The 25,446-nt window shown below is 49.0% G+C and overlaps 9 protein-coding genes across 9 annotated transcripts; 3 read left to right on the top strand and 6 right to left on the bottom strand.

The window, feature by feature from the left end:
* Positions 1-986: 986 nt before the first annotated feature.
* Positions 987-2,177, top strand: N7479_003408 (uncharacterized protein; the record flags this gene model as incomplete). Its single annotated transcript, XM_057251105.1, has 7 exons — positions 987-1,026; positions 1,092-1,162; positions 1,233-1,255; positions 1,320-1,378; positions 1,433-1,548; positions 1,608-1,691; positions 1,746-2,177. 7 exons carry the CDS (start codon positions 987-989, stop codon positions 2,175-2,177), a joined length of 825 nt encoding a protein of 274 aa, XP_057110430.1.
* Positions 2,178-2,848: 671 nt separating this feature from the next.
* Positions 2,849-4,352, bottom strand: N7479_003407 (sphingolipid delta(4)-desaturase family protein; the record flags this gene model as incomplete). The annotated part of the gene is made up of 3 exons (XM_057251104.1): positions 2,849-3,637; positions 3,715-3,993; positions 4,164-4,352. The coding sequence occupies 3 exons, from the start codon at positions 4,350-4,352 to the stop codon at positions 2,849-2,851; spliced, it is 1,257 nt and encodes a 418-aa protein (XP_057110429.1).
* Positions 4,353-4,588: 236 nt separating this feature from the next.
* N7479_003406 (methionine aminopeptidase 2) lies at positions 4,589-6,290 on the bottom strand (the record flags this gene model as incomplete). The annotated part of the gene is made up of 7 exons (XM_057251103.1): positions 4,589-4,645; positions 4,707-4,793; positions 4,846-5,007; positions 5,061-5,324; positions 5,375-5,976; positions 6,088-6,195; positions 6,251-6,290. 7 exons carry the CDS (start codon positions 6,288-6,290, stop codon positions 4,589-4,591), a joined length of 1,320 nt encoding a protein of 439 aa, XP_057110428.1.
* Positions 6,291-8,804: 2,514 nt separating this feature from the next.
* On the top strand, positions 8,805-9,689 carry N7479_003405 (uncharacterized protein; the record flags this gene model as incomplete). The annotated part of the gene is made up of 1 exon (XM_057251102.1): positions 8,805-9,689. The coding sequence occupies one exon, from the start codon at positions 8,805-8,807 to the stop codon at positions 9,687-9,689; it is 885 nt and encodes a 294-aa protein (XP_057110427.1).
* Positions 9,690-11,803: 2,114 nt separating this feature from the next.
* Positions 11,804-12,493, top strand: N7479_003404 (uncharacterized protein; the record flags this gene model as incomplete). The annotated part of the gene is made up of 1 exon (XM_057251101.1): positions 11,804-12,493. The coding sequence occupies one exon, from the start codon at positions 11,804-11,806 to the stop codon at positions 12,491-12,493; it is 690 nt and encodes a 229-aa protein (XP_057110426.1).
* A 394-nt stretch (positions 12,494-12,887) lies between these two features.
* Positions 12,888-14,168, bottom strand: N7479_003403 (porin; the record flags this gene model as incomplete). Its single annotated transcript, XM_057251100.1, has 6 exons — positions 12,888-13,037; positions 13,116-13,618; positions 13,784-13,814; positions 13,873-13,961; positions 14,028-14,061; positions 14,121-14,168. 6 exons carry the CDS (start codon positions 14,166-14,168, stop codon positions 12,888-12,890), a joined length of 855 nt encoding a protein of 284 aa, XP_057110425.1.
* Positions 14,169-14,538: 370 nt separating this feature from the next.
* Positions 14,539-16,807, bottom strand: N7479_003402 (asparagine synthetase B; the record flags this gene model as incomplete). Its single annotated transcript, XM_057251099.1, has 9 exons — positions 14,539-14,581; positions 14,640-14,744; positions 14,804-16,062; positions 16,122-16,270; positions 16,333-16,368; positions 16,427-16,453; positions 16,528-16,553; positions 16,666-16,716; positions 16,782-16,807. The coding sequence occupies 9 exons, from the start codon at positions 16,805-16,807 to the stop codon at positions 14,539-14,541; spliced, it is 1,722 nt and encodes a 573-aa protein (XP_057110424.1).
* A 1,772-nt stretch (positions 16,808-18,579) lies between these two features.
* Positions 18,580-19,329, bottom strand: N7479_003401 (E2 SUMO-conjugating protein UBC9; the record flags this gene model as incomplete). Its single annotated transcript, XM_057251098.1, has 4 exons — positions 18,580-18,833; positions 18,949-18,972; positions 19,041-19,201; positions 19,295-19,329. 4 exons carry the CDS (start codon positions 19,327-19,329, stop codon positions 18,580-18,582), a joined length of 474 nt encoding a protein of 157 aa, XP_057110423.1.
* A 2,504-nt stretch (positions 19,330-21,833) lies between these two features.
* N7479_003400 (uncharacterized protein) lies at positions 21,834-24,696 on the bottom strand (the record flags this gene model as incomplete). The annotated part of the gene is made up of 2 exons (XM_057251097.1): positions 21,834-23,665; positions 23,865-24,696. 2 exons carry the CDS (start codon positions 24,694-24,696, stop codon positions 21,834-21,836), a joined length of 2,664 nt encoding a protein of 887 aa, XP_057110422.1.
* Positions 24,697-25,446: the final 750 nt, after the last annotated feature.

The raw sequence follows: 25,446 nt of genomic DNA, 5'->3' as shown, positions 1-25,446 counted from the left end.
GTGTGGCTGTCCACGGGTCCACGGGTGTGCCTGGGCAGATAGAGCTGAATAACAACTTGAACCGTCGACCTACCTAGAGGGCTTGATGGTGGCGTGCGAGATACATTCAGGGGGGGGCTATCAAGTACTATATACAGCAAAATACTAGGATATATATATATATGTCTTTATGTATAAATGGGGAACAGCTATATATACATAGGTAGCATTAAGTACATGTAATCAGTTGACTGAAAGATATCTCTTTCCAAGGAACCTACGAGATACCTATATGTACATTGTAGGTATCCCAGTATTTACTATATTCAAGCCTCCAGGGTTATAAGATGTCTACTACAATCTTACTGACGAGTTGAATGACATCCATTCATATGCAATAAAGGTCGAAGTTGGAACCCCAGCATAACTTGAATGGGGCCGAGGGATACGGTCGCATACCTACCTCAATGCCACAGCTCTGTGCATTTCAACTATGGAGATTGAGAATATTCCAGCATATTCCAGGAAGAAAATGCGCTATATAAACAAGATAGAGCATCAAATTTATACAATTTAGACACAAGTGGGATGATTGACCCCACCGCAAGCATCACATGCAGGTGGAGGAAGATGTTCACCGAGGATGCGAGGATGTGAGATACAATACTCCGTATGGCGAATGATAGTGAGGCATATGAGCAAGATATACAGTTTAAGAGAGAAGATCCCTATAAAATAAGCAAAAATGAAGAAGGCAAATGTTCAATTTATAGCTTGAAATGTTGTCAATAGTGACATCACCTGACTGTCTGCTGACTCAGCAGCTTTCCCCGAAACTGGAGTGCCCATGTGGACAGTAATCAAACTCCTGAGGCATCACATCGGCCTGGACCTGATAACCCTCCCACACTTCTATTTCCCAATCGCAACCTAATCGCGTGCAGTCATTTGTGCTCTTGTCATCTTTGTTCCCTTTTCCCACCTCTTTCATTCTGACTACGTGCACCATGACTATCCAAATCGAGCCCTCTGAGTTGGGCTTCAAGCGTGAGTACCGGATCCTGAACCTGTCTCAGCATTGCCTAGATCAACAGCTTATCTCTTAATTATAGGTCCCTTTAATCATGAAGTATGCCAGGTCCTCCGCCTGAGCAACCCGAACGAGGAATCTGTAGTCTTCAAGGTATGTGTGACATCCCCCTCGGCCTTTGTCGCGGGACAACCAATACTAACACATGTCCTCGGCGCACTAGGTCAAAACCACCGCTCCTAAGCAGTATGTCCCGACGACCCTCTGCGCAATTCCTATACTCGAGCTTTGTTATCTGACCATACTGCAGTTACTGTGTGCGACCTAACTCCGGCCACATCGAGCCGGGCAAGACTGTCGAAGTCCAAGGTTGGTTGATAAGCGAGTGCGCTTGAATTACGCCAGGCTAACCGTTTCCGATAGTGCTGCTTCAGGCTATGAAGGAGGACCCTGCTGCGGATGCCAAGTGCAAGGATAAGTTCCTGGTCCAGGCCGTCTCAGTCTCCCATGGCTTGGAGGAGGCTAGCGTTGGCCAGATTGTACGTCTAGAGTGCGGGATCACGAACATCAAGACTAGTAACTGATATCCTACATTTAGTTCGATCAAACTCCCAAGGCCGATGTGGTTGAGCGCAAGATCCGAGTTGTCTACCTAGCAACAGATGCCACAACTAACGACTCGGTATGCTCCTCTTCAGCAATCATTTCTCCATACATATCCTCTAACTTTCACCAGGTAAATCCCGAGGAACCTCCGACATACACATCTCCTAGCGGCGCAAATTTCCAGACCCCGGCCCCCAAGAAGATCAACTCTGATGAACCGTCCCCAATCCCTGCTCCCGATTTCTCCGAGAAGAAGTCCCTATCTCCCCAGCACGAGCCTGCATCTGTAATGTCAAACGCCCGATCCGCCGTTGCCAACGCTCTTCCCTCAAGTGACGACCTCAAGGCCCAGCTGTCCGAAGCCAACGCACAGATCCAGCGACTGAAGGACCGACTCGCAGACCAAGGACTCCGACAGCGGAAGACCGGCGGAGAAGCTACTGGCCAGGCTGCGCCTGCCGCCATGCAACAGTCACATGCGCCAACGGCTGGTGGAGTTTCGATCCAGAGTGTAGCAGGTCTCTGCCTGCTCAGCTTCTTGATCGCGTACTTCTTCTTCTAAGCTGGTCTTCTCTTTGTCGATTTTTCACGGTCTATCTGGCTTCATTGCGCCTCCTCTCCGCTGGCTCAATGCCTCAGGTCTAACGTCGCTGACGCATCTCCCAAATTCCCATCTACTTTTTGTCTCTTGAAGAGCATTCCTTTTTCTATCTGTTCTAGCATCAGCCTTTTCTTGCGTTTGCCTCTGATTTTTTTTTTCTCCCCGGTATCAATACTTTGCTTTCATGTTGTCTCTCCGGATTTCTGAACTCCCCTTGAGGCCAGGCATCTGTCTGTCTCATCATCTTCTTTGTTGTTGCTTTCCTTTGTTGCTTGACCTTTCCTGTCTTGTCTAATATCATTTTATGATGAACGGACTCAGCCTCTCAATTCGTTTCCTTTTGTCTCATAAACTATTCTCGGGCTCGGGATAATTCATGTGATTGCTACTAGAGCTAAGCCTATGCCGTAGTTGCGGACTTCGTGTCCCTCCTTCGGTAGTTGGTTGATTGCAGACATGCGGCCCTGTTTCTACGCCTTTAATGGTTTTACGAACACGGGCACCGGAGATGATAGCTCATTTTATTGTAAACAAATAAATCTAACAAGTACAAGTACTCCACCCGATAATGTATGTAATTAAACAGCCGAAATTCAACACCAGATGTGATACTCAAAAGACAGAACAAGATCCTAACATTGAAGCTCACTCTCCTTCCAACCATCACCCTCCTCGCCCGCCGGACCCGCCGACTTGGCCGAGATGCTCTCACCACTACGCCCATTCCATTGCTTCCCACCGCCAACAATCTGTCCACCCTGTTCGCGCTTCACACGACACCACGGACCAACATTTTTATCCAAGATGAAAGTCCAGATAACCCAAACCCAGCTTCGGTGGCAAGGCAGCGGCTCATAAAACTCGCTCGCAATCTCATGCAGCTTATACAATTTGGTCCAGGGGATAGCAGGGAAATCATGGTGCTCGTTATGCAAGCCGACATTGTAAGTGAGGATGTTGAGTGGGCCATAGTACGAGTATGTCTCCGGGGGAGCCAGGGAGTCAAGTGGGTGCGGGGCCTTGGACTTGTCCTTGTTCTTCAGTTCGGTCAGTGACTCTGTGCCACCACTCTTCACGTTGGAGAAGAAGTAGTGCTCTGCGATGAAGTGTCCCGCGCAAGGGTGCAGGGATCCAGCGAGGAATGAGCTCATCACGAAGTATAGCACAGGTTGGATGGTACCGCCGCATAGTTTGGTAAAGACGTAGTCGAAGCTTACTTGGACGAGGATGTTCAGGAGGTGGATGTAGGTGAAGGGAGGGCTGTAGATGAACATTGGGCGCAGGGCGTAGAAGAGGATTTGGAAAGTGCAGAAGAAGGTCTTGCCGAGGACGGAGTTCAGGAAGAATGCTTCCACTGCTGTGGGGAGATCGGTATCGAGGCCTGTTACGCCGAGGGATTTGTGGTGCGTCAGGTGGTAGGGCTGTTGGAGGTATTTTTTCAGAATATGGCTTCTCTTGGGATCCAGACTGTTCCCAGCATGTGGAAGAGTATACGTACCCTGAAGGCTGCGCTATACGGCACTCCGATAGGGAGATTGGCGAAGATGGCGAGCAATCGGTTGGCGAAAGCGGACCGGAATGCCAGATTGTGAGAGATCTCATGGATAGAGAGGAACAGGTTCTGGTTGCAAGTCGCACCGATCACGTATGCCGTGACCAGGAACCGCCAATCGAGCATTGAGGTGTTGCGGAGGAGGTAGGCACAGGTGAGTTGTAGGGATACAACGCCGAGAACGACCCATTTGGTAAGAGGCTCGGGACCGCATAGTTTGGTGACCTATAGACATAAAATATCACAAATTAGCATTGGAAGTGCAATTGCAATTGTGGGTGCTGTCCGTCGCCTAGGAAAGTGGCCAAGTGTGTATAGGAACTCCGCAAAGCTCCGCATGGAGTCTTCGCCGAACCCCTATAGCACTGCAAGGCCCGCACAACAGGGCCACGTACCTCCGGATGGGCTTTGATAATTGCCTGCCGTCTTGAGCGATGTGGCTCTTCGGTGTATGTCCAGAAAAAATGGTCCTCAACTAAAGCCTCTGGTGCCTGGATTCTGGCGGACTCGGGTTGTGTTTTGGCGGATGCCTTGCCTGCTGATACCCGGAGGTGCGGCGAAGTTGTTTCGACGACCGCAGACATTATGAAAGTGGATATGTGTCGAAGTTTAGGCCATGAGAGATAGGAGATGCCGGATTAAAAAGTCGGGAGCCGGTCGTCCCACGTGGGGCGACACGCATACTTGATGGCTTGAGGCTTGGCAGGATCGGCATTTTGATATCAGGGCTTTGGCTGTCCAATACATCAAAGACATTACTAATGAGATAAATCTTTGAAAGATGCTTTTGGTGTTTATTTACGTATGTTTATGAAATACATCAGTAGTCGTCGCCACGGCTAATAACCTCCTTCACGTTCGGGCGCAACACAATTGTCTAAGAAGAAAACAAGTTAGTAAAAAGTTCAAGTGGGGAAACTCCCAAAATAGAAACATACATGTTCATATTGAGCAGTATATGAGCCCTTGATATCGCAAAGAGGAGGGTAGTCCTGGACAATCCCAGAAGAAACCAAGTTGTTCAACTAAATTCGTCAGCTTCGGTGTCCTCATATATGCACTTTGTCGTTAACTTACGCCCAAAAGGTACTTGTCCTGACCCAGACGGTCAAGGTAGCGGCGACAGAAAGGAAGGGTGCCAAAGTTCTTGTTGATCACATTCAACAAGTTCTTGGCAGATGAAAGACGTAGGGGAACGTTAGGAGCATCAGAGGCGAGAGCGTAGTGCGAGGTTTCCATCTGGTGTCATGTTAGTTTCGATTCTTGACCCAGTAACTACAGTACAAACTTACTTCCTCTCGCACGTAACCTTTACCGGTACTACCGAAAGTCTCAATAGCGAAAACTTCGCCCTCTTCCATCTTGGTCTGATCGGTGCTCTTGACAATAGGCACACTCTTACCGCCGTGAATAACGTGTTGGTCAATGTTGTGACCGTTCAAGTTGCGGATACACTTAACGGGGTGCATCGTGCCATTGAGCTCAACTTCGTAACTCTCCATAGCTTCTTGAATGGCGGCACCGATATCACTCATACGGACGTCAATACCCGCCTCCTAAAAACCCGTCAGCTCTGCCCGAAACTAAGAGAACCAGGGGTTCTTACCCGGATACCAGTGTTGGTGGCGTCCTTAACAGCAGCGAGGAGAGGATCGTACACTGGGTCGAAAGTCATGGTGAAAGCACTATCCACGATGCGGCCATTGAGCTGCGCACCGAAGTCCACCTTCATCACGTCCCCCTGATTCAGAACCATCTTGTTACCCGCGTTCGGGGTGTAATGCGCAGCGCAGTGGTTAATGCTCAGACCACAAGGGAAGCCCATGCCACCCTTAAGGTTGTCACCTTCTTCCAGACCCGAGTGGCCAGTCAAAGCGCGCACTGAATCCTCGATACCCTCTGCGATCTCAGTCAAAGTCTGACCGGGCTTGATGTTCTTCTGCGCGTACTGGCGGACTTGACGGTGAACCTCAGCACCATGACGGTACTCCTCCAGGAAGTCATTGTTCATGCGATCGAGGTATCGTTTCTCTTCGTTGGTGGTACGGTAGGCATTGTCGTTTAGGTATTCGACGATCTCGCCCTCGGGGTACTGGCCGTTGGGGAAGAGGTTAGATACGGGGACACGGGGTGGTTCGCTCTGAACTTTGGCGCCGCCCTTCTTCTTGCTCTTCTTCTTGGGCTTCTTCTTCTTCTTCTTTTTGTCGGCTAGAGTTGACCCCGCTGTTAGTTCAACTCGACTAGCTTTTATGAGTGGGGTTCTGATTATGGGTGGGGTTCCGAAAGCGCCATCACGGGAAGAAAGCTCAACAAACTTACCTCCAGCAGCTCCAGCCTCTGCGGCACCCTCGCCGTCTTGGGCGTCGTCCGAATCCTCCTCAACTTCAGCGGGAACCTGGTCTGCCGTTGGGGTGGCTTGGACGTTCACTGGTTCTGATCAGTCACGCACAGGAAAAGCAAACAGAAAATATAGAAATCTTACGGTCCAACTGATCCAATTTCTCTGTAGTCTGAGCTGCCATGTTGAAGGTGGCAATTAACAAGTTGTATGTTCAAAGGCAAAAGAGGGGAATGCCGGATCTCGGGGAAAGATTTTTGCTGATAAGATAAGGATTTTTGGGGGAGATTTCCAAGGTTCCTTGGCGGTGGAATGTTACTACAACATCTAACTATTACATGGAACGGACTACGACAAGCTGCCCTGATCATGACAACTCTGAAGTTTAGACATGAGTACAAATGTAATTCTGTATATTTAGACTCAGACGCTTACTATCATCTATAGAAGATAGAAGTTATCCAATAACTCCCGTTTACGTTGTCTACTGTTGTCTACTGTTGTCTACTATCAGGCCATGTCGCTACTTTAACTCCCCGTTGAACTCCTACTAGAGGTATCTGCGTATCTAGGATGTGTCTGCGATCTCAGGTCCCTCCCCCAATGCCATCCTGTTCTGTGTGCTTTTTCTACAAGACAGAGTCTACGAACTTCTCAAGACGGAGCAGTCTCGCCGACCTCTGACGTGGGCCGCAGAGAATGGAAGGAAATATGTGTTCGCAGGTTTTTAGATGCAGGTTTTTAGATGCAGGTACGTTGTTAAATCCTCTGTAGGATAGTAGAGAGGAGCCTATAACACCAGCTGCAAAGAATGGTCATGTTGATGTTGTCCAAATGTTCCTTGATCATAGAAGAGACCCGACTCAAACGGTCCCCGAGGACGGCCCTATCTCATTTGATATCAGTTACTTTCTTGTATTTAGAAATCCATTTCATATCGCCGTGACTTATCCTGCATTTATTGAAGAGAAAGATATATATGAGAACTGGGATCCCAATAATAATCCCTCTCTAATTATTCTCGCACTTTGACGAGGCTAAAATACCTTATTAACAAGGGTATTGATGTTGGGCTTGCATGATAGTATGGAAATAATTTAATTTTTAATAGAGCACGCTATCTAGGCAAAGTAGAAATCCTCCAAATGATTTTTGAGACTTCTAGTCCATCAATTGAAGATATTGCGTTGTTAAATGATGGCCTATCAATTCAGGTCGCAGTATCAGGGGGAGAAGTCGTTTTCAGATTACTGCTTGGGCACGGAGTAAAACTGCATCCAGGTTACGCTGGACACTCCCATGCATTCGCATGTGCTGCCATGTTAGCTAACGTTCCTTCCTATATTGAGGATACTTTTGGAGGCAGCCTTTAGTCTAGATGTACAGGGTTTAGGCCATGGCACATTCAACCTGCTATTGACACTCGACGGAAACCGAGATGCTACGCTCCTTACTCTCGCAGCTCAGGCGAGAGATCGAAATTCCGCAGAAGCCGCAGTTGATCTTTCGCTATAATACGGGGCACAGATCAATCACCCAACCGGCTCTTGTAATTACACGCCTTTGCTCTGCACGGCCTTAGGAGTAGCCGAAAGAAATATTGGGGAAAGAAGGAGCCTTCTTTGGCCGTGCAAAGGATCCTCTAGCATGATTATTGGTGCAAAGTTTACACCACAACGCTAGGTAACGGTAGATTGGGCGCCGAAAAGGGCTAGGTTTGACGCTATTTTAAGCGTCCTCTTTTTTTAATTACTCTATGTATAGACCCCGTTTCTCGCCTTTATTTAGGTGTAATCTTTTATTGGTATAATTTATATCTTATAAGTTAATAGCTAAGCATATTAGTCACGTTTAAGAACGCGAGAAAATGCACTATTTAGAAAAGTTATAAATCGTAGAGGTTCACTAAGAAAGTGGTGGTACTTCTTATATATATTTAAAATATACATCTGATATTAGATGAATTTTTATAATATATTGATATATTGATATAGTGATTGAAATTATATATTCCAAATTTAAAGTCTTTACAATTAGTAGAAGGGTTAGAATACAGTGAGTATAAGTTCCTAGTTAAACCCCCTGAATGGGCTATAACGGGGGCCTGAAGGGCCCCCACGAATGGGCTGTGGGTTGGGTTGGGCTTCGGAGGTTGAGCCTATAGCCCACTGCTGGTTGGGCTATGGGCCTGGGGTTCGGGCCCATTTGTGGGCTTTGCGGAGTGCTAATAGGGAGTTGTGAAATCAACGCCGAAAATGCCAGCGCCCTACTTTCCCCCCTGTAACTTCAGACAGCGAGCCGCCGATTAACCGCTCACCTTTTCCACTTTTACCACCTTCTATTCTGCACCTGACTACGGAGTAGCGCTTTTGGAAGAACCACTGTAAAGTTACTTCTAGAGGTATATCCAATCAGTCTCTTTCAAAACCAACATTATTATCTACATGCCAGTAATAAAATTATACACCGTCGCTAACGTCCTCACGCCTTCTCAAGTAAGACAATTTGTACTCCATATAGACCCTGCGGTGGGAACTATCACATAGCCGGAAAATCGGCACTGGTGGTCCGAGATCTGGGGGTTGCCTTCCAACTTTGGAAGGTTCTGAACTTCTGACATCTTCCTTCACAGCTCACTTCCCTTCCATTCAACATCCATATTTCAATATTACTTCCGTCGACTCCTGCTTTATTCACGATGTGGGAACCAGTAGCTCTTCCCTTCCAGAACTCCCAGCCTCTGCCTACACTACCCAAAGCAGATGAGATCCGCGCTTGCACCAATGTTTTATTCGAAACTCACGGCACCAAGGTTGTGGCAGTGAGCGAGAATGTCGTTGCAAAATATGGAAGTTATGTAAATGACTGGGAAGGCCAGGCTTTGGTTTACCTTGAACGATATGTCCCAGAAGTTCCGGCCCCTCGACTGTACGCGATGTATCGTGACTCCAAACAACTTTTTTTAATTATGCAACGCGTTCCCGGGGTGTCACTGGATTCTATTTGGTCATCACTGGCACAGTCTGAGAAGGATGATATTGTCGCAAAACTTCAAATAATATTTGACGCAATGCGAAAGGTCGAGTGTCCATGGCCCAACTTTTTTGGAGGCATGGACGGGGGCGGCGTACATCACTACCTATTCTATAGCCAGCATGGCGATAATAAATTTCTAGGGCCTTTCTCCGACGAACCTACCTTCGTTGCAGGCCTTGTCGGTAATTACAGAGCCTTAGTCGACCGCAATAATCACCCAGATTATAAGGCTCGCTTTTACGAAAAATATCTCCCTCGCGTCCTTCAAGGTCACCGGCCCACCTTAACGCATGGGGACGTTCAGCAAAAGAACATTATGGTGGTGGAGAACACGAGTCATCTAAATGATGAGCGATCATTTGACGTCGTACTAGTTGATTGGGAGAATGCCGGTTGGTTTCCTGATTTCTGGGAATTTTTTTGTGCATCCTTCCCCCTTCATTTCCAATGGGATGAAGACTGGTCCTGGCGAGTCCAGGAGTTTGTTCAGGTATGGCCCGCCGAGATGGCCGTAATGCACCTGATTGACAGGGAGCTAGGCTGGTGAAGTACGTTGCTATTGTCTAGAACGAAATAAATGTATTCTCCAAACCACGAAGTAAAGGAATGGAATAAAACAAAAGAAAATATCAGTGATCGTACTAATTCTGAACTAGAGGAAAATTATTTTGATAGCCTCGTAGCATGATGGAAACCGGGATGAAATCGAGGATATGAGACAGAGAAAGGAGAAGCGGGATTGTGAAATGACGAGATACTATCTGAGCCTATCTACTCCGTACATGGATACAACAATGGGGATGCAATCCTATGGCTGCAAACACAGTGAGCCTCCGAAGAGTTATCATGTTTATGATGTGGTTCAATTGTCGACAAATTGTTTTGGGGACAGAACAAGGAACTAGTTTAGTCTTTTATTACCCAGCTAGGTTAAGCCCAGATGGCAGGCAGCTACTCATATCTCAATTTAGGTGGCTGGGTATGAGAATACTTATATAGACTCTCCTAGCCTTATTATATGGTGTAAGCTGTTAGATAAAGCCTGTGTTTCAAGTCAGCGCGTCGTTGTCTAGGTAGCTCTTTCATCCCTAAGTATATCAATGGCTTTATATGTGAAAGAAGACTTGGTGTTTTATGTTTAGGGCAGATGTAGCTGCTAGGTATTTTGTTGTCTATTTATGTGTAAAAAGTGATAGCAAGTAGAATAAAGCGATAATAATAGCGGAGTATGCACAAAGGCACAAGAACATAGGAGCCGCACGCCGTCGCGCAGCGCTGTTGGGCTTCTTTGTTCCATATACGGGATACATATCATACTTCAAATTATTATTGTAATATATAAGATAGCGAGTTAGTTCTATAGCGTTGGGACTTGAGAAGTGTGAATAACATACCGAGTAAGACTTTTGAAGCGCCCAAGTAGGTATGTATTCTTTCGAACCAATTAGGGTTTCAAGAGCAAGCAATTGTGCATGACCGTGGGGGAGCTTGACCATCGATGGCCCCAGAAGCCAAGCCCATATCTCCTTAACATCAATTTCAAATTGGTACTGCTCATACTTACTATTCCTGAGGCACGAATATCGTAGATTTTCGACTAGAAACTAGGTCCTCAGATCTCATCAAGAATTCTCGATCTAGCCGTTGCGTGACCTATCAAATGCCTCAAAGAGTGCATCTCAGTGAGATGCAGGAATGGAGGCCTTCTTGGCGCTGAGGGATCGGGCCTCAATAGCCACCCTGGAGCCCCAGCAAAATATTACCGCACACTCTCCCATCAACGATTCCACCAGCTACAATGAGAGCTATATCACCGAGTTCGGGCTCATGAAGAGCATCGACAATCTCTGGAACAGCAGAGACAATAGCTTCACAAGATGTGGATCCTTAGGTATCTCAAGCTGGCCAAGTAGTGTTTTCATTGGATCAAGCAGTTGATGCCAGAAATGGTATAACTAATTAGGGCTTGAATCTCTTATCTAATCTGATCATCAGCTAGAGCTATGCCCAAGTGGGAATTGCGACCAGCTACTGAGGGTAAATTCTGATGAATGTGTTATTTCGAGGGATAAACAGAAGAAATAGAATATATATTACCTTTTTTTGTCAAACATACAAGCAAAGTAGTACAACATACGTGGTAAAGATGTGAATACTCAAATCAACTTCGAACCGCAGTGACGCCACTCCGATGTTCACCTCCGATGTCCCTTCTCCCGCTTCTTCCTTTCTTCCTCTTCCACCACTCCCCTCCTCTCGCCCCCTACCCGGACTCTTATGTTCAATTTATTTCCATGTCACACCCTCTAAATACATGACAATGCCTACACCTCGAGTAACAGCAATCCTCCTATCTCCGCGCACGACCCTCTCTCCCCCCCCCTTCAACCTACTCGAGCATCTCAACCCAACCCCTCCGACCACAATTACACCCACGCCGACGACCGCAGCAATTTCCAAGGCCAACTACACCCTTCTTCTCAACTAGCAATATAGCCCGCGCCCGCGAACAAAACTTCTATGAAATCCTCGACGTCCCCATAACCGCATCAGCAGCGGAAATCAAAAAGTACACCCACCCAAACCTAAGACCCCTCCATCTCCAATCCCACATATATCCCTAATACTTACCCAATTGTCAGACAGTTCTACGCCCTCTCAATGCGCCACCACCCAGACCGCAACCGCGCAGATCCAGACGCAAGCCAACGCTTCGCCCGCATTTCCGCCGCCTACAACGTCCTCGGCAATGTCGCAAAACGCGCAAACTACGACCGCGACCACGGCTTCCACACTCCGCAGCACGCCTCCCCAGCACAAAGCCACAGCCACCAACACCCGATGGGCAGCCACAGCAGCTATGCTGGCTCGCGACCCGCCAGCGGGCTGAGCAAGCGGCGCACCGCATTCCAGGGTGCTCCGCCTAGTTTCTACGAGCATGGTGGGTATGGTAATACGGGGAGACAGGCTCAGGGGTGGACCGCTGGTAGCGCTGGTGCTGAAACGGGGTTCGGAGCTGGGGCTGGGGCTGGTGCCGGGGCGAAACGTGCTGATCCTGAGGATTGGGAGGGGTTTATTCATCGGAATCCGTTGAATCATTTTAATGCTCGGAGCCATTTCCGAACACAGGCGGCAGAGGATAGGAGGAGGAGGGAGAGGAGGATGGAGACTAGGAGGCTTGATGAGGATAGGGATGCTCCTGATCCTAGGATCGATCAGACGTTTTCAAGGTTCATTCTTTGTTCTGGATGTTTGATTGTTATGCTGGTTGTGGTCGATCTTTGTCGGCCGGCTCCTAAAGTTGCTGATGGGGGGAAGAAAAAGAAGCAGAGGGAGGCTCTGTCTTCTTGACGGACAAGTTTTTACATCATTTAGAACATACATCATTGGATAGATATAGTTTTCTGTATGTATATACATACTTCAAGTTAGAATACATTGCTGGTTGATGTACTCATATATTATTTCAGCGTTTTGCTACGAGCGCACCGCGTGGTGCTCTAGATCGTATAGATCGATCGAATTGATCAACAAAGGAAACAGTTGGATTTGATATACAAAATGGTGATCGAGCAGAAAGATCTACGACAACACACATGGTTATTATCTGGATGAAACCCCCGCCATCACAATCATCGTTCTGGTGAATCCAAGACGAGTGAAATAGTGAATGAAGTTTACAAAAATTTTCCCAAAAGATGGTAGGTCATCTATCAGGTTCCTGGAAGACTAAAGGTATAGACGCTTAAGCCTCGAAGGTGAAGCTGGCGCCGACCTTGTGGGCAGCCTGGTTCAGGTTCTGGGTATCGAAGGAGGCACCGAGGCCGAGGGTAACACCAGGGCGGAGCAGGACGTTGTAAGCCAGAGCGGCAATACCACGGTCGTTGATCTTGGCCTATATTGCGAGAAAATTGCGCGATTAGTTGTGATCCACAATAGCCATATAAGCACCCTAAACACGTGTAAAACGAACCTTGGCGAAAGAAGAGGGGTCCAGGCGGTACTTGCTGGCGACCTCGAGGCCGACGGCGTTGCCGGAGGTGGAGTCCCAAGAAGCCTTAGCACCGGCCTCGACCTGAGCGTTAACGCGGTGGTAGTAGCTGGCGGCGAAGAGGGACAGGTTGTTGCTGGCGGTGATGGCAGCGGAGTACTGGGCAACGCTGTAGCCGACGGCAGCGGAGTACTTGGTGATGGCGGCCTTGTTGACGTCGTAACCACCCTCAGCACCGACGAGGAAACCCTCGTGGCCGAGGACAGCGTCGAAGTTGGCGGTGGGGCCGTTCAGGAGATCGAAGAAGGCACGGGCGTTCAGGTTGGGCTGCTTGAAGTACAGGTTGAGCTTAGCACCCTTGGACTGCTTAGCGGGCTGGTACTGGGTCAGGATCTCAGCCTTGAGGCCCTTGGCGATGTTGTTATCGAGCTCAAGCTTGGTGTCGAGAGCGTTGGCAGTGGTCCAAGCCTGGGTGAGGGTGAGGCCTGGTCGGGGTGAGCATATTAGCCTAATCCTATGCACCGTGGCATCCGAAGATATAAATATGTTCACCCGGCGCGCTATTGGAATACCGCATCCAAACATCAACGGCATAAGATGCGCTTTGTGCGCGCCGGGATCGGGAGGTTTTTTGTGGAGGGGGCGTTTACCAGTGGGGGCATCAACGTATTTGGCCTCGAGCTATAAGTGCACCAGTTAGCAATTTTCGTAATTAATTTGGAGAGGATATTCAACATACCTGGCCAGCAATGGGGCCCTCATGGGCAGACTTGCCCTTAACGGTGAAGGTGACACCGTTGGGGGCCTTGGACTTAACCTCAAGGTTGGCTAAAAAGGACTTCTAATCAGGCATTGAAGCTTCAATAAGTGGGGTAATGCTGTGGATAAACAAACCGGCAGCGGAGTGGTAGAAATCCTTGTTCAGGAGCTATTTAGATGTATTAGCCAATGTTCTGAGTTTTATCCCCAACATTTTTTTATACGTACATCGTTGGTCGCCTTGGCGATATCGGAGAAAGCAGCAGGGGCAGACATATTGGCGAGAGAAATCTAATTAGAGATGGAGTGAGGAAAAGGTGGTTTCTATGAAGAGATGAAGAAAGAGGAAGGGAAGAAGAGTTGTGATGATGGATGTTGGGGGAACCTAGGGGCTTAGCACGGGTTAGTGGGAGGGCGGTGATTGGCGGCTGCCCGGCTGCCGGGAAAGCCCGCCGGTAATGTTTGGGCAAGATCACGTGTTTTAAAGAAAATATACATCCAAAAGAAGCATTGAAAATATTGAGATCATAACATTATACCGACATATACCAAAAGGGTATATACAATCTAATCCGGTGCTATATCCCCCAAATAAAATGCTAAATCAGAAAAGTTCAGATCCTTTTATTTATGTTCTTAGACTTTTTTACTCCGACTTGTCATACTTCTGGTTGTGGATGGCGATGGCTCTGTAAAGGATGGTTAGAGAAATCAATTAAATGAGGGATTGGAAAAACAATAGCTTACCTTCCACTGGGGTCGGTCTGCTTGGACCAGGTTGGGGTCCAGCGCTCGACAGTGCCGGCACAGTGGGCAGGGAAGTGCTCATCGAACATGGTACGGTACCAGTATCTATATCCCAAAGTTAGTTTTTCAACAGTGAAACAAAATGGAAAAAGTGGGAAACATACGCCTCCTTGGTATCGGGAACATCAGTACCCCATTCAGCCTTAGGGTTCTTCATCATCTCGTCGGTGACCTGGCGCTCAGCCTCATCCTTCAGGCCGTCAATCCAGCTGTAGCCAACGCCGTCGCTGAACTGCTCCTTCTGGCGCCAGAGGATCTTGTCAGGCAAGTAAGCAGCGGTCTCAGGCTCATCGGTAGTGTCGAAGGCCTTGCGCAGCATGTGCTTCTCGATACGCTCCGGGGTGATCATCTTGTCCTGGGGGTCAACACCCATGCAGGTCTCAAGGAACTCCTTGTCGAGGAAAGGAACACGGGCCTCAAGACCCCATGCGGAGGTGGACTTGTTGGCACGGAGGCAGTCAGCCAAGTGCAAGTTCTTGACACGGCGGACGGTCTCCTTGTGGAGCTCCTCACGGTTGGGGGCAGCGTGGAAGTAGAGGTAGCCACCGAAGATCTCATCGGAACCCTCGCCACTCAGAACCATCTTGACACCCATAGCCTTGATCTTGCGGGAGAGCAGGTACATGGGAGTAGAGGCACGGATGGTGGTGACATCGTAGGTCTCGAGGTGGTAGATCACGTCAGAAAGGGCATCAAGGCCGTCCTTGACAGTGAAGGTGAAGGGGTGGTGCTTGGTGCCGAGGAACTTGGCGACCTCAATGGCAGCAGCGGTATCGGGGGCACCGGGGAGACCGATGGAGAATGAGTGCAGCTGCTGGAAGGTGGTGACGGTGGACAACTCGTTGTCGTCATCAATGCCAACCAACTCAGCATCCACATTTCCGGTCGCAGGCGCGTTGCGGGAAGCTTCAGCCATGCGAAGCGTCTCACGCTGGGCGATAGATGCGACCAAGCTGGAGTCCAGACCACCAGACAACAAAACACCGTAGGGCACCTCGGCCATCAGACGCTTGCGGACAGCCTTCTCGAGACTGTGGCGGATGACCTTGTAGTCAACCGGGGTCGAGGGGACGTTGGCGGGGTTCCACCACTTGGGCTCGAAGTAGCGGGTCAGGGTGTCGGTCTTGGAATCATAGATGTGGCCGGGGGGGAAGGCAATGATGTCGTCACAGACGGGGTGCAGGCACTTAAGCTCAGAGGCAAAGTAGACGGCGCCAGGAGTAGTTGAGGACCGACCGAGGTAGAAGCTGGTGATACCAATAGGGTCGCGAGCAGCAACAACGCGATCCTGCTTCTTATCCCAAAGAACCCAAGAGAACATGCCGTCAAGGTGCTTGGGGGCATCGAGGCCGTACTCCTCATACTAGTATATATCAGCATTCCAGCTCTAACCCCAATTCCGTTATATTTGGCCCGACATACCAAGGGGATGATAACTTCGCAATCAGAGTGCGTCTTGAAGTTGTACTTGTGGTGAAGGTTCTTGCGGATGAGGCGGTGGTTGTAGATCTCACCGTTGACGGCAAGAGCGAGGGTGCTATCCTCGTTGACGAGGGGCTGGGCACCGGAGTCTAAGAAGACATTGTTAAAAAGTCGATTTCCATATTTTTGACCGTTCATAGGGGCCACGTACCAACACCGACGATGCTCAGACGCTCGTGCGCCAGGACTATGAATCACAAGTTAGCGGACCACGTCGACACCGGAATTATTGCGTATCAACTCACTAGTGCTCTCGGCGCAGAAGTTTCCACCTGTTGGAGAACCTTTGTTAACCCTATTGTCCCTACATATAATGCGCAATGTTGCAACTCGAGTTGTGACTCACTCCAATCGGGACCGCGATGGCGCACACTATGATCAAGACACAAGTCAGTAAGAATTCTATAGATTGCGAATTGCGAATTGAAGATTGCATATTGCAGCAATTGAGGAAGCAATTAGGGAGGCAATTGGAGATACTCACGCCTTGGCCATGCGCAAAGCCGTAGGCTTGAACTTTTGCACATCGGGGTGACTGTACGCTGGTTAATATTTCCCGAATTGACATGCATGCGCGGTGAGTTAGGGTATATGACGCACTGGTGGCACGCGAAAATTCCACACATGATGGGCAATTGGTGACTGTGGGTAGAGATGAAGATCAATTCAAGAGGAGAGAGTCGGGAAGAAGGGCAATTGACTAATCGTCCGGTTATATGGGGAACCTTAGGCCGATTTTTTCAAATTTGCCCCGGTGCCCTCTCTCGGCGGGGCAGGGGGCGATGTCGGCAAGTCTTTGAGTCACCGATAAGATAACAGCCCTGGACTATTGGGCCAGTTAGCTTCTACAGCTTTGGGATTTTATTTTGGCTAGATACGTAGTTAGATTAGCGGGTTCTTTTTTATCGGGTCATATCCTTAGATTATTATTAGTCCATCTCAAGTCTGACAGGGGATCCCTGAAGAGTGATCTGATTCAATATCACGTGATTAGTATACCCCCACCATGTCCACGGGTGAACTATACTAGCCCTAGCCAAGCCCCTCCTTGACGAAGTGTATGGCAACCATTCATCCAACCATTTACTCCTGATTACTAGTTCTATCTTTCCATTTTCGTCCCAATTGTTGTCGGGAGACATTGAAAGTACCACAAGGGCAATATTTATCTTATTTATTGTCATACGTGTGTGGAAATGATGAGGATAATGAATGATGTAAGCTCACTTACCCACTGCGGATTCAAGGTATCGAACAAGCTGCAACATAAGCCTTCTTCAAGTTTACTCCTAGTCTGACGGTCTTGCGATCCTAAAGATACATCTGGATTGACACATGGTCCCCTGTGAAGATTATCACACTATGCTGCTTGAGAAAGAAAATAAACCGGTGTGTAGTCCCATTCAGGAAAAGCTTCTTCGTTGTATGATTTTACTCCCATCAGCATGAAATGTTTAAGATGACTTCTTTTATTATAAATACAGTTGGGAAAGTCGGTGTTAGGGAGAAAGTGCGGACTTAATAAAGGCGAGATCGTACCCGCCTCAATATTGAGACCATGAAGACCTATGTGACATCTACGAGGATTGTATCGGTGATATAGTGATGATTTTGAATGTATAAGAAACTACTAAATACATAAGTCTTTTCTAGCTTTGCATTTTGGGCCTCAAAACCAAAGTGGGGCGGTATCATCTTGGGTTCCTTTACTCCGTACAATTCAATAAATGGTGGAAGAGCTCAAACACCGCCGATTTGTTGCTGATTTGACTCTGGAATATCCCGAGATCGAATATATTCAGCCTATGGTGGTGCCTTGAGCTAGCTATAGCCGAATTGGTAGATATGACACAGTGTTCAGTACACAGTCCCACAATTTTGGGATTCCAAATGAAGAAAGGTTTGCCGATTGGGTTCTTGGTTCATTAAGTAGATACGTTGGCGTCTTGTTAATTAGAAATGCAAGTCAATACAGCTTCCCAAGACACCTACCATCCATGGGCTCATTCCATCAACGCAGATATTCATGGATGTTGTGCTAGCTGCCCAGGTAATTTTACCTATGCACAAGAGCAAATAAGTACGATATCGAATTTCTTCTGCGAGAGTCGTTCTGTACTCAATACATGGCAGACCTAAGCATCCCAATAGGGAGCATGTATGTAGTATCATTGTATCTGAATGACCTAAGCCCAGAAAACGCCATCCATTGGGATATGTAGCAACGCCATGCTCGCGATAGAAAAGCAAAATTTGCCCACTTCGTTAAACAATAAATGCATAGTCTTCCCACATAAGTCCGGTATCCCATGCTGAAAGAAAAAGAAGAAGTAAATGACCCATGCAGCGCCATCGCTGTTTACGCTTTGGTATCTCAAAGTCTGATTGGACTGATTTCCTAATTGGGCTGGTTTTCCTTGACAACCATGCGAACTCTGCGCTCGTAAGAAGGACGATCCTTCTTGAAAAGGTTGTAGGCCTCAGCCTGTGCAGGTGACTCAGGGTTCGGGTCATCCAAAAGATCCTGGATGCCAAGCAAGAGCTGCTTAATAGTGATGGCAGGTCGCCAACCCTCCTCCTCATTTAGAATTGACAGGCAAACTGTCCCGGAAGGATAGACATTAGGGTGGAATAGTGCTGGCGTGAATTTGCCTAACCCGTCATTATATTAGTATGAGATTGCCACAAGAGACCATAGTGATAGCTCCCAGCAGAAGCTCTCTTCCGATGAGCTGGCACACTAGTATATTGCAAATGAGATACGTACATTTGGGAGGCTTGGTGGGATATTCTAGAAGCGTGAAAGAATATAGATTAGTACAAGGATTTCAGTGGTCAGAGATGTATCGCGCCACTCACCATCGGGGAAAATCAAGTCGATTTTGAAAAGACCACCTTCCCAGAGAGTGTTGGCCTTCCCTGGAATGGCACATTCCCAGTTCTTCAGATCCAGGCCACCCTGTGGGGTACGCTTTGGCTTTGCGACAAAGCCAAATGGGTGATCGCGACGCCATTGCTTTCTAGGGAAATCATGGAGTCAGTGGGAGGAAAAAGGGTGCGGCGCAAGTTACGCGCAAAGTCGCGGAGTCCACAGGATAAAAAAAAATGCTTACCGCTCTTCTTGAAGACGGTTCTGGCACAACGACATCTCGGATAGTGTTCAGCGGGTGAGTAGCTGAAACGGATTGACTTGCGGAGCGCGAAACGAGATCAAGCAGCACAAAGATGCAACTTAGCTATAGGAAAGGTAGAGCACAATGAGTTGTTGAGAAATAGGTAATGAGAGAGGGAGAAAGAGGTGAGGCGATGAGCGGAAGATTTTAAAGGTGGCAATGGTCAAAGCCGGGGAGGTGATAGCAATTGACCTCCCCACGCGAACAATGAGTTTGCTTATGTAATGTCTACAGCGGACCTCCCGGGCCTGGCCTGGCCTTGGGATCCAAGCTTCTAATGTTTAGGCATAAATAGCAACTACAACTGGTTCTGCACGATATTATATGACTATAAATGTTATTATTTCTGTCTGATGGTTTCAATCTGATATCGTTTCTTGTACTTCTCCGAGGGAAGTACTAGACATGCAGGGCTCTACTTGCACTTCTTAGCCACTTGACTGCTAAAAATTAAGCCCAGAAGAGCTCAATCGGCAGAACAGAACGAAACAAGAGCATAAGTATTTATTATTTCCATGGCAAAATAGTATATCATTCGGTCTTTTGGCGCTGACTCGCCCCACGAATATCCATCCACTCTCTTATAGGCTCCCAATGGCGGCACGTATGAACTTGGCCAACTCCAAGCCCAACTATGTCATTGCTGTAATGATACATACATAGGAACCGACGATAGGTCTCCATATCATTGAACAGCTTGCCACAGCTGATCTAGACAATGACCACGGTAGATTAGATTCCAATTATCAGAAACCAATTATCAGAAAACTTTGTGGAGTTTCTGATGGCTTTCTCCAGCTCGTCGTGATGGTGAGTATGTTGAATAATAATCCACCATATCGAGTTTCATTCGGATTGTGTTAAGGCAGTGGATGGAATGGAACATGTCAGGCCTAATAAAGAGGAAATATTAGATTAGGAACATAGGGGAATATAGCTGGTTTAGAGGGCTTTCTCAAAGTGGTAATAATCCAAATGGGGTGCCTTGTTAAGCTCTGATGTGTGTGGTGCTGCTTCTTCATTGGTCATTATTAGTAACTTGCCTATAAAATTCCGCCATTGTGTAAGTTGGAATGGTTACCTTGGTGTCGAATGGGCTCTGAAGTATCCAAGAAGGGGCCTACCTCGCTTAAATGAGCCCAGACATCATCAATCTCAGGAGATGAAATGCCGTAATATTGGGTTTCGGAAGGATACCACAGATTTAGCTAGACATATGGAGGAATTTTGTTGTAATAGTAGGCAGCCCATAATCAGGGCTAGTAAGAAGGAGAAAGCTATCCACGGAGCAATGAGACCAAGATGGGATTTCTAGCAAATTCTCGGCACAATAAACCTTGCAATAAAACTTGACGCATTGAGTGGCTCCGAGTTTGTGTCTTCGTTGTGAACTCGTTGATAGAGCTGTTCTAGAGGAATCAATTACTGCCATAGCGTGGTGCGCTTTCAAGAGTTATCAAATAGATTGCTGCAGTATTGGATTCTTATCACAAACTCATGAAACCAAAAGCTGGAAAGGTTTGCTTAGAAAGATAACATCGAGGTATCGCTCCAAGTACTCCGTATAGAAAGTCAGATTGGATGGGCAAGAGAACCAGCCAGTAGCCGTCAAGCTAGCCGGTCAATATTATGCGGAGTGTGCATAACTGCTCTTGCATGAGCTGAGTTTCTCTCGACTTATCTCGGTCGGGATACATATCATTAAAGCTACATAGTTAGGGACCAACCCTTTGAATATCTGATTGAAACGGAGCTGGTACTGAAGCTTGCTGGAGTAAAATCATATTAGCCATGCGTTGTTGCCTATACCATCTCTCCCTATGTCATTACTTCCAAACATGGATTCCGAGTATGCTCTTGTTAGTTTCCTATAAGTTTCTAATCAATATTTGAGTTCTTTTTATTCAGTATTCCCAAAGCTTCTATATATGCCATATTTGTATATTGACACAAAAACACGGCTGAAATCCCACTTTCCCTCGACAGGCAATCTTGGAATGTCGGGTAAATTCATTCGATTATTACTACAGGTAAAGTATGGTCCATATATGGAATAATGGAGATATACCGGTATCTCGGAACCGTAGATCTGTGGTTCGCTCGTATACGACTAGATGTTTTGGGTTAGTGGTCATGCGATTATCATTTCGGGTTCGTTGTGGTTAGTGGTTTTATCTTCATAATTGTCGTGGATTCTTATGTATATTGCATCGTTATTCCGAAATGAAAGGATTTGTTCCGTTTCGCAGCAAGGATGCTGCTGTTTGGTGTGATATATATATGTAGAATGTGTTTAGAAAACCATGTACAGGAAGAGGGTAACGGAATACAAGATAACACAGTGCCTTCCTACGATACATCTACAACGGTTTTGCCTGGGTAAGAAGTACTCATCGGACCCACGAGCGCAAATAGAAAGCTACCTACCTGCACCATAGTTCTTGCAGCCAGCGTGCTATAGAGATCCAATGGCATACTCTCACACTAATTGGCCTAGCAAAGTGGAGGCCTGACTCTCGGCCATGACACTGACGTCAACGCAGCACTCCACGACCTGTTCTTCTCCATCGGGAACATCGCTCTCGGGCAGGGCGCTGAGTGGGTTTGTCGGAGGTTGATACGAAGCCAGCTTCCTGTATACCTCCTGCATCTGTTTCTCCCACGTGGGACGATCCATATCTGGCGGGGGGGTGGATGCGCTCATCCCCGTGGAAGCCTCGGCCAAAAGCCTGAACGACTCGTCCGCCCGTTCCATCATCGTCGTTAAATCCGGCGAGGATGGGGTGCTGGGTGGGTTCGACCTCGTGAACTCCGAAACCAAATCACTCTCGACCTGCTCGACCCGTGTCTCCCACGCGGCAAGATCAGTCCCTGGCACGGTTTCGCGCAGGAAGTCGGTCAGCCCGCCGACCATCTCGACAGCGCGAGATTGCTGCTCGGGCGCGAGTTCAGCACCGGATTGCCGGACTCTCAGGAAAGAGTATCGTAAGAAGGTGGTGTCGTCGCTAGCCCGGCCCCTCCGGACCCGTCGATCCACAAGAACCACCCAGCTCCCGGGGGGGATAGCCCCAAGTCGGACTCGGGACAGGTCGTCAGGTGCGAGCTTGTCGTCGAAGAATCCGGCGGGAATAGGTCTCACGCCCAATGGATCTAGCGATGGCCGGAGCGGCGATGGTGGCGGCGGTCTCCGGGGCGGCGACCAGTCGTGCTGGCGGCGGTGTTGCTCGCTGTCGTCGGCCGTGGACGCGAGCGACGGGAAAGCCCCATGATATGCTATTCGTAAGATGGCCTTGTCGAGATCCGAATACGGACCCAACGCCCGGAGGTAGTCCAAGAATCGGACGGCGAAGTTCTCGGCGGTGAACCCGGTATTGTCTATAGAGTAGTAGGCGCTGTACCCGGGACGAGCAGGGGGGACGAGGTGGTCTGCAGCTGCGTCCGGGATATCGTCGCGCTGGGGACCGAGGAACGTGAATAGATGAATCATAGGGAAGACTGGGGCGGCCGAGGGGAAGCTGGATCCCGAAGCTATTATCGAGGGTGATGTGAGGAACTTGCGGCTGCGTAAGCCGGTCAAGAAGGCCGAGGTCGAATGGATAGTTTTAGGCCTGAGCCACTCCCAGTCTTCTCCTCCTGATACCCGCCCCCACAGCCGCAGAAGCCGCGAGCAGAAACGAGCCGAGATATCGCTGGGGGTCCAGTCCGGTCGCTGTAAGAAGTAGAGCTGTTGTAGCTGGGTGGATTGTGCTAGGGCCGCGGCGAGGTCAACCAGCTCTGACGCTCCCTCTTCCCTATCTCCGGCCCACGTATCGACACAGAGGCTAAGCGCAGACGCACCCCGAAGCTCATCCGATACAACCACGGCCGCAATCACACGAGGCGGCAGGCTCCTAAACACCACCCAGTTGAGGTGGCTGTGTTCCGTGTATGCCACGCGGAGGATATAGCTGGAGATTGTGGAGGGGCCGAGGCTGTCAGGTAACTCTTCGAGTCGCTGCCGCAGCTTCTCGCGGAACGGGACCAGCATCTGCAGGTAAGCGAGCGCTTGTTTCTCGCGGGGAGGGGAGACGGGCTCCTGGGTGAGAACCAGCAGGTCATCGATTGTGCGATCTATGCCCACGGGGACATTCTGCGGCGGCTCGTTTGATGTGGTCACGCTCGAGGCGCTGGTGGTTGATCCATCATCCTTTGCATCGTCTATAGACCTATCTCGCGGCGGTTCGTCTACCATGGGGTGGCCTACAATATCAGACGGGAATCGGAGGGTGGATCTGGCCTCGATTTGGGTGGCCATTGTTGAAGGTCGGAAGTCTGTAGACAGGTTAGCAAATGTAGTCAATATAGGTGCAGCTAGAACAGCGCGAGTCATCTATCGATGTTCCAACATGCGCGAGAGAATACATTTTGACGATGTTGGAGGCGGATCCTCCAGCTCCGGTGGCCAGATATCTACCATTCCTCGTCAGCACCTGCAAAACCTTCCGGATCCCATTTGCGTGAACAGACGTACAATCCAAGGCTGCCGCATCCGCCAGCGGCCTCTCCTCCAGTCGGAGGATACCAGGGTGGTCTTCCAGACCCGACCAGCTGTAATATTTCCTGACCCACTGCGCAATTGACAAAGGCACTCGAGGCCGCGGGCTCACAAGTACGATATCCACCTTTTCCGGCTGGTCGTCTTCGACCGGATCCCAGTCCATGTTCTCGTCGAGGTCCCAAACCGTGGCCATGTAGTGTATAGGGAAGGCAGCAATGCCGTACTGGACACCGCGGTCGAGGTCGGAGATGTCGAGGACGACCAGGCCATATTCCGTGCAGTCCGCCCGGAAGACGGTCGATAGCGGCTGGAACTGGACGTCGCCGAGGCGGGTGGCATCAGCAGCGCGATCGTCGCGCAACAATGCCAGCAAAACACAGGTCGCCACGAAGGGAAACTGGCTGAGCGTATCACCCCGCCACGGCAGCGGGGGCTGTTGTTGCACTGGCACCCGACGCTCGAAACAGGGCATATACGGGGGCTGCGCGGTGTCGGGGATGCTGGGCCGCTCATGAACCGGCGGCTCATGGGGAGACCGACGATACCAGTCCTCCGCAAGCGCCCTCTCTGCCTCCAGCGGCGCGCGGTTCGCGGGATCCGAGAAGATTTCGATGAGCGCAAGGGTGTCGGTCACCAGATGGTGCACTCGTGCGCCTGATGCCTCTTCGCTATTGTATTCGTCGTGGTGCTGGCGGTAGGCCACGGCCAGGGAGCGGCTGGCGCCGCCGGGGCCGACATTGGCGACGACGGCGAAGAGGAACGAGCGAGGAGTCCTGGAGTAGAGAGACTTGTATTCCCACGGCATAGTATTCCTCGAGTCACTGGGGGGAGAAGAACGAGAATCGGTGTCAGTCCAGTGGCCCGGTCGGAAGCAAAGGAGGGGTTCGCCTTGGCCATACCTTGGCCAAGGTAATATCAAGGACTACCGCAAGCCATTGCGGCTACCCCACAACAAATGATCCAGGAATTCGAGAATCGATCCCTCTTTTCATCGCCGGAGACTGGTGGAGCACAGCTCTCCCAACGCGTTTCTTTCGAAGCCTCGATCGACAATCGAGGAGACATATTTGTTCTGGTATAGGACAGCATATGGGCATTACGCAAGCATGAGCAATCAGCCCGTACGGCTCTTCTATGTGATGGATGGACCTTATCTGACATGAGCCATGCAAGGGACACGGATAATAGAGTCACGGGAGTTGATTGCGCCTGTAGCAAGTACGCCCTGTAGGTCCCGAATCAAAGTATCATTATTAGTTGCATTATTTGTGGTCACCGTAAATATTCGATCCACGAGTTGGCGCTCTTGTAATAAGTCAAGTAATACGTCGCTCAGGTTACTCCCTGAATGGGGACCATGCAATGGCTCAAACCCAAGGAGTTCTCGATAGTTCCAATCACTGTCGATGAAATAGGCTGTAATTGCCATGAATGCTTGCTGGAACGGGCTTGTCTAATAATCTAAAGTAAGTGACACCTTAGCGCCCTCAGGTAAGTCATTTAGTTGAGAAGTATGTTGCTCAAGATTCACGCAAGCGACGACGAAGCGTGATGC

Source organism: Penicillium vulpinum (genome assembly GCF_028829585.1).
Source record: "Penicillium vulpinum strain IBT 29486 chromosome Unknown utg000002l_segment0_segment0, whole genome shotgun sequence".
In the NCBI taxonomy this organism is placed as follows: Eukaryota; Fungi; Ascomycota; class Eurotiomycetes; order Eurotiales; family Aspergillaceae; genus Penicillium; species Penicillium vulpinum.
The sequence above is the reverse complement of the archived record's forward strand: the minus strand, read 5'-3'. Positions and strand labels throughout refer to the sequence as shown.